The sequence below is a fragment of the Chrysochloris asiatica genome, unplaced genomic scaffold (assembly GCF_000296735.1).
Source record: "Chrysochloris asiatica unplaced genomic scaffold, ChrAsi1.0 scaffold00004, whole genome shotgun sequence".
NCBI classification, from domain to species: domain Eukaryota; kingdom Metazoa; phylum Chordata; class Mammalia; order Afrosoricida; family Chrysochloridae; genus Chrysochloris; species Chrysochloris asiatica.
The window spans coordinates 47,545,522-47,553,052 of record NW_006408522.1 but is presented as its reverse complement, the minus strand read 5'-3'; the positions used below and the strand labels follow the sequence as shown (position 1 = coordinate 47,553,052).

At 37.5% G+C, this 7,531-nt stretch overlaps 1 protein-coding gene across 1 annotated transcript; it reads left to right on the top strand.

Moving 5' to 3' along the window:
* The first annotated feature begins 4,475 nt into the window (after positions 1 to 4,475).
* LOC102818810 (olfactory receptor 4K15-like) lies at positions 4,476 to 5,402 on the top strand. The gene has a single exon (XM_006831837.1). It carries the CDS (start codon positions 4,476 to 4,478, stop codon positions 5,400 to 5,402), a length of 927 nt encoding a protein of 308 aa, XP_006831900.1.
* Positions 5,403 to 7,531: the final 2,129 nt, after the last annotated feature.

Genomic DNA, 7,531 nt, shown 5'->3' with positions numbered 1-7,531 from the left:
TGGTCCCTCCTGACAATATGTCTGAACTATGAGAGATGAAGTTTGGCCATCCTGGCCTCCAAGGAACACTCTGGCTGCACTTCTTCCAACACAGATCTGTTGGTTCTTTAGCAGCCCATGGTACTTACAATATTCTCCTCCAACACTATATCTCAAAAGCATCAATTGTTCTATGGTCTTCCTTATTCACTGTCCAGCTTTCGCATGCATATGAGGCTACTGAAAATGCCATAGCTTGGTTCAGGCGCACCTTAGTTCACAAGCTGACATCTCGGCTCTTCAATACTTTAAAGAGGTCTTGTGCAGCAGATTTGCTTAATGCAATACATCGTTTGATTATTTGACTGCTGCTTCCATTGGTATTGATAGCTGATACAAGAAGAATGAAGTCCTTGACAACTTCAATCTTTTCTCCATTGATAAGAATGTTGTTTATTGGTCCAGTGGTGAGGATTTTTATTTTATTTACATTGAGATGCAATCCATACTGAAGGCTGTGCTCTTTGAACTTCATCAGTAAATGTTTTAAGCCCTTTCACTTTGAATAAGCAGAGTTGTGTCATCTGCATATCCAGGTTGTTAATGAGTCTTCCTACAATCCTGATGCCAAATCTGGAAAAACGGGTATGATGACGCTAGAATCCTAAAATGTAACAGATAAAAAGAGATTAACTGCCTTTGTATACAAAGCAGAGACAAAAAGAATTTAAAATGGATTTCCCCATCTTGAATAGCTTGTCCAAGGTAGAGAAGCATTTTGTCTCAACTGCTGTTGAGACCATTCCAACTCCTGATGACTCCATGTGTACAGAGTAGATCTGCTCCATAGGGTTTTCTAGATGGTGGCATTTTGAAAACAGATTGCCAGTCTGTCTTCTGAGGAGCTTACAGTTTGGTACAAGCTATCCATCTTTTGGTTAGAACTCAAGAGCTTAACTGTACCACCCAGGGTATATAAAGAAAGTGTGCAACAACTTAACAGACTCACAAATCAGACATTTTTGAAATTTCTACTCAGAAAGCAAGTAATTTACATTTCTTGATCAGTAATTTACAAATAATGATTGACATACATACCCCAGTAGGTGAGATTCTTGAACAGAAGAAAAATATTGGTAGTTCTCTTGATATTTATGAAATGTTACTTTCAAGTATTTCAGTTATATTTTATGTTATTTGTAATATTTTAGTGTAATGGCATATGTATATAATTTCCAGGTAAATGAATATAGATGGTCATAGTCTGTTTGCTGCTAGGGGAATGCAATAAAATAAAAGCATAGGCCACCTTTATAAAGGTTGTTGTTGCATTTAGGTATTCTTTATTCTTGCATCCTGTTGATCTTCTTTATAATTAGTCAATTAATTTTCTTACTAAATTAAACTTGAAATCTTACCAAAACAGAACTACTCTTTTTTCCTTAGACAAAAATATCTAAGATTGTTAAGAAACAATTTTTCTAGAGTTTTCTCTGAAGTACACAATTATTAATCTGTGAAATAAAAGCACTTCCTCCTTAAGTGATAAAGAACTAAAAATGCATTTTGATCTAAAAATATTATTGAACACAATCTATGAGCAATATGCTCTGGAAAATATTTTGAAAATAAAACGGCAATCAAAATGTTATTCCTTCCCTTCAGAATCATTAGATGTGTTTATGTAAATTATAAGGAAAAAAGGTTGATCATATCAGCAAATTTTTTGTACTTCATATTGAAAGTCACATACTAAATTTACTCAAATTCATTCACTGGGTTAAGAAGGACTATCATGACTTAAATTGTCTAAATTCATAACTGTCTACTAAAAATACAAAATATGATACCGATTATGATATTAACTCAAATATTAACATTCCAAGGAGGTGCTTGTGAGCTTTCACCACCAACCTTGTGGATCAAATCAACTTTGCAGTCTAGCGCATTAACCTACAGGGCCACACCAGGACTCCAACCATTAATGTACTTGAATGCAAATAGATGTCACTAAAGTTCATTAAACAGCTTGTTCTATTGAGTTGTTGTTGTTAAGTGCCATGCCATCCAGTCAGTTCCGACTCACAGTAATCCTCTATAGGGTTTCTGAAGATCAGCTCATGGATTTAACCCACTGACCTTGAGCTTCAGACGGACCAAGTGGTGCAGTGCTTATACTATGGTGGTGATTATGTGCCATGCAGTTGGTTCCGACTCACAGTGACCCTGTACAGGGTTTCCGAGGCTGTAAATCTTTACTGGAGTAGAAAACCTCATCTATCATCTGCGGAACAGCTGGTAGTTTCGAACTGCTGATCTTGAGGTTCGCAGCCAGATTTGTAACCACTACGTTACCAGAGCTCCTTATACTATAGGATGAATAAAAACTTGTATATTTTTGTTTACTATGATGATTTGCACATAGAAATATTAACTATCATAGGTGGAAAAAAGAGATACTACTTATCATTTGGACTTGCACTATGGGTCAGACTCCATTCTAAACATTTTATAAATCTTAATTCTTACAACAATTCTATAAGACCACCTTCTAGCCCGACTACCATCAAGTTGATTCTGAAACCAGTGGGGAAAATATTAGTACTTAGCTTGATTTTAATGAAATATTACTTTTTGAAATTTTAATTTTAATTGAGAGTAGATATAATATTTTAATGTAATGGCATATGTGTATAATCTATGTTGTTGTTGTTGTTGTTAAGTGCCGTGGAGTCGGTTCCGACTCATAGCGACCCTGCACAGGGTTTCCGAGGCTGTAAATCTTTACGGGAGCAGAACGCCTCATCTTTCTCCCGAAGAACCGCTGGTAGTTTCGAACTGCTGACCTTGCAGTTCACAGTCCGATTCGTAACCACTACGCTACCAGAGCTCCTTATAGGTAAATGAATATACCTGGTCATAATTTTTTTACTGCTGGAGGAGTGTGCAGTAGAACTGTAACCTAGAAATATGGGAGCAACAGCCTCATTTTCTCTCATACAGTTTGAACCAAAGACCTTGTGGTTGTAGTTGTTGAGTGCTGTGTAGTCGATTCCAACCCATAGCGACCCTATATAGGGTTTCTGAGGAGACACTTGTCAGCTTGTAGCACCAATCTTGTAGTTCAAATGACTTTGCAATCCAGTGCATTAACCCGCAGCGCCACACCAGGATCTTGTGGGTAGCAGCCCAAAACTTACTCTAGTGCATCACCAGGGTCCTTTGTAGTATGCGGCACATGTCATTATGCCCTCAATCTACAGACACATAAACTGAGGCACAGAGAACTTAATGACTTGCCTAAGGTCACAACACTAGGAATTACAAGAGATAGAATTTGAAAGCTGAATATCATTTTGACTCTGGTGTCTCAATGTGTTTGCTAAGAATTTTAAAGCATTGAAAGTGGGGTGTAAGAATTGTATTTTTGGAATATAGCTGCCATACAGAGATGAAACCCAGCCTTATACCCACTACCATCTACTGATGAGATGGCTTTTGAAGCTGTAAATCTTCATGGCAGCAGAAAGCCTCATGCTTCTACTCCAAATGGTTGGTGTGTTGGAACTGCCTACTCTATAAAGTCCTGGTATGGCTGTATTGGATAAGCATTAGACTGTTAACCACAAAGATGGTGGTTGCAATTCACCAGCTGCTCCTGGGAAATCCTACAGAGGGTCGTTATAAGTTGGAACTGACTCAAAGACACTTAACAACAATAACTTGTGGTTAGCAGTCCAGTGCCTTTCCCACAGCACCACATACTGTAGTTACAAAAGAAATGATTCCAGGTAATGTGTATTTACATGCTGGCAGTGGTGGTGGTTATGTGTCATGGTGTCAGTTTCAACTCATAGAATTCATGAGCATGTATAGAATTTTAGAGTCTGAACACCTTGTGGGAGCATAAAGCTTCATCTCACTCCTGCAGAGTGGCTGGTTGATTGGAACTTCTGACCTTGTAGTCAGCAGTCTAATATGTAACCCAACACAAAAGATATGAAAATGTCCTAGTGGTGGAATGGTTAAGCACTCAGCTATTAACAGAAGTGTTGACAGAAGGAACCCACTAGTGGCTCTGTAGAAGAAAATAGCTGACAATCTGTTCCTGTAAAGGATACAGCCTAAGAAACATTATGGGGCAGTTCTATTCTACAGGGTTCATCAAGCCAGAACATAATAAAAGAGATGCATCAACAACAATATGAGGATCTAACGTCTAAAGTATATAGAGTGAGATTTGATACCAGGTTTGGCTTTGGTGGTTTACTCCCACATGTTGTTGTTATTACTAAGTGTTGTCTAGTTGGTTCTGACTCATCGCAACTCTGTATTGGGTTTCCATAGAGCAAATGGTAGGTTTGAACTGCCAAACTTGAGGTTCACAGTTCAGTGCTTCTCTTTCAGCACCATACCAGGAGTCCCACAATGCTATGATTTTATTTTCATTTTACTTTACAGGATGTTTTCTTATTGGACCTCAGAAACTTGACTTCATGGACCAAGGAAATAACTCAAGAGTGACTGAATTTGTGTTGCAAAGTCTTTCAGGTTCTCCAGAGCTACAAATCTTCTATTTTGCATTCTTCACACTTTTCTATATGTCCATTGTGCTAGGGAACTTCCTCATTGTATTCACAGTTCTCTCTGAACCTGCATTACACACACCCATGTACTTCCTGCTCAGCAATCTCTCCTTCATTGATGTGTGTCTATCCACTTTTGCCACTCCAAAAATGATTGCTGACTTCCTCATGGAATACAAGACCATCTCCTTTGAGGGCTGCATGGCTCAGATATTTCTCCTGCATGCCTTTGGTGTTAGTGAAATGGTGCTCCTTGTGGCCATGGCATATGACAGGTATGTAGCCATATGTCGACCCCTACACTATGCAGCCATCATGAGTGTACGCAAGTGCATAGGCCTTGTTGTAGGCTCGTGGCTCGTTGGGATCGTGCACTCATTAAGCCAGGTGGCCTATACAGTAAACCTTCCATTTTGTGGTCCGAATAAAGTGGACAGCTATTTCTGTGACCTTCCCTTGGTTATTAACCTTGCCTGCATTGATACCTACGTTCTTCAGATAGTGACACTTTTAGACAGTGGTGTAATAGCTATGACCTGCTTTCTGCTCTTGCTCATCTCCTACACAGTCATCCTGGTCACTGTGCGACGACGGTCATCAGCGGGCATGGCCAAGGCCCGGGCCACCCTGAGTGCCCATATCACTGTAGTGACCCTCTTCTTTGGGCCCTGCATCTTCATCTATGCTTGGCCTTTCAGCGATCTCCCAGTGGATAAGCTTTTTTCAATATTCTATACTGTTTGCACCCCTCTCTTAAATCCCTTGATCTACACATTGAGAAATAAGGAGGTAATCTCAGCGATGCAGAAACTGAGGAGGCGAAAAGTAAGTTCTTAACAGCTTCTTGGCTGTCCTCAAAACCATACCAAATACACCCACTCATATTCTTTGCTATTTAGGCTATTTCTATTTGAACCAAGAAATTAAAGAGATGGAGATAATTCTGTGCATGAGGAAAAATAAAAGTCTATTGTTACAAAATCATAGACAATTTTATTAAACAAAGATCTCAAAATGTGAGGCAACAATTTTTCAACCATTCTCCATCCTATTGCTATTTTCAAATGCTGTTGAGTTAGTTCTGACTCATGTTGACACTGTATAGGGTTTCCAAGAAGTAGCTGGTAGGTTTGAAACACCCACATTGTGGTTAGCAATCCACTGCTTATCCTGCAGCACCACACCAGGATTCCATTCTCCATCTAGGTCGATATACTTCTGAATGTGCTATTTCCCTTTTTCTGACCACAGCCTGAAGAATTCTGTGCTCTTAGGTTCACAGGAAATCAAAATGGCAATTTGAACACATCCTGGGATTCAAATCAAGGCGCTCTGGTAACGTAGTGGCTACAAATCGGGCTGCTAAATTCAGAGTCAGCAGTTCGAAACTACTAGAGCTGTTCTGTGGGAGAAAGATGAGGCTTTCTGCTTCTGTAGAGATTTACAGCTTCAGAAACCATATGTGGGGTCACTATGAGTCGGAACCAACTCTACTGCACACAAGCACCACCACCACCAGGGACTCAGATCATGTTATTTTAAAATATTCTTGGAATTTGAGGAACAAAAATAAGTCTACAGAGTCGAGATGAGAGCTTTAGGCTTGATATGGTAAACTTTCCTAATAAAATTCTAATAGGATACCCTTACTACCCTCAAAGAATGAGCAGATTCATTTTTGTGATGGAAGAAACAAAAACCCTTGCTGTAACTTTCCTGGCCTTTTTCTCATCTATGCCATTTTCAATTTTCTTAAACCTTCTTCCTTAAAACCCTCATGATTGCCCTATATCCTTTGAGAAAATCTACCAAGATTACCTCTTTGGAATTCCATAAAACAATCACCATAGTCTTCTAAGATGACCTCTTTTTCTTGAATTTAATTGACTCAGCTGATCTCCTAAGAAGCCACTGTTTTGGTCGGATCAATTTCATTTGAAGGCACCTAAATGGGACTAAGACAAGTGTTTTACTGAGAGAACTTGTCTGCAGACAGCCACAGATCACGGAGTCATGCTTAAACATATAGTTTTTTGTTTGTTTTTGTATTTTTTTTAGTAAACATGTACTTGCATGTCTGAATCCTAGTGCAATACTTTTTGACTTACCTTCTTTTATAGGTGTGGTCTTTCTTGCAATATAGATGTGGTTTTTTTATAAATTATCCAAACTTAAGGACTAAATAGTTACTGTTTTGGTGGTTTTATAAAACAACTCATAAATCAATATTATTCATATATTCAACCATGCAAATGTAGCCTATTTCACTATGCTGCAATTAAGAAAACCTTGGCCCTCAATTAATGTTTCTTTGTCTCAGAGCATTAAATTAAAGTTCAGAATCACCACTCTAATCTAATGGTTCAATGACTACATACAAATATGTATATATATTTCTCAATATATAATATACCTTTGTTCTAGATATTATTTTACTGATCTCTAGGTCTGCTGTCTAATCAACATCACGCAATAAAACATAAGGGAGAAAACATACTTTCCAAAACTCTCATATAAATATAAAATCATTGTTTTGATTTTTTATATGGAAAGCCTCTGTTTTCATTGGGTTTTATTTTTTGAGTTATTGTTATTTCTCAAATATTATGCTATATTTCTTTGATTTTATAGCATTTGCTTTTTATAACTAAAAACAAATCATCTTAAGAATGAGATTCCTCAACTTCAAGCTCATAAAGAAATTATTATTTTATTTGTCATAATACTATTCCTAATAATGAAAATGTTACTTTTCCTTTAGAATGAATACTTCTATAGAATTTTTGTTTCTTAAACTCAACTTGATAAATATAAAAATATGGAAAATATGAAAGTATTATAGCATATTTAAATGATACTTTTAAAGTTTCAGAATAGTACTTAATTACCAACTTTTTACCAGTCATCATTTTAAGTGGTATCACATTCTAATTTGAGAGAATCATATTAAACTTCTCACTTCTAGT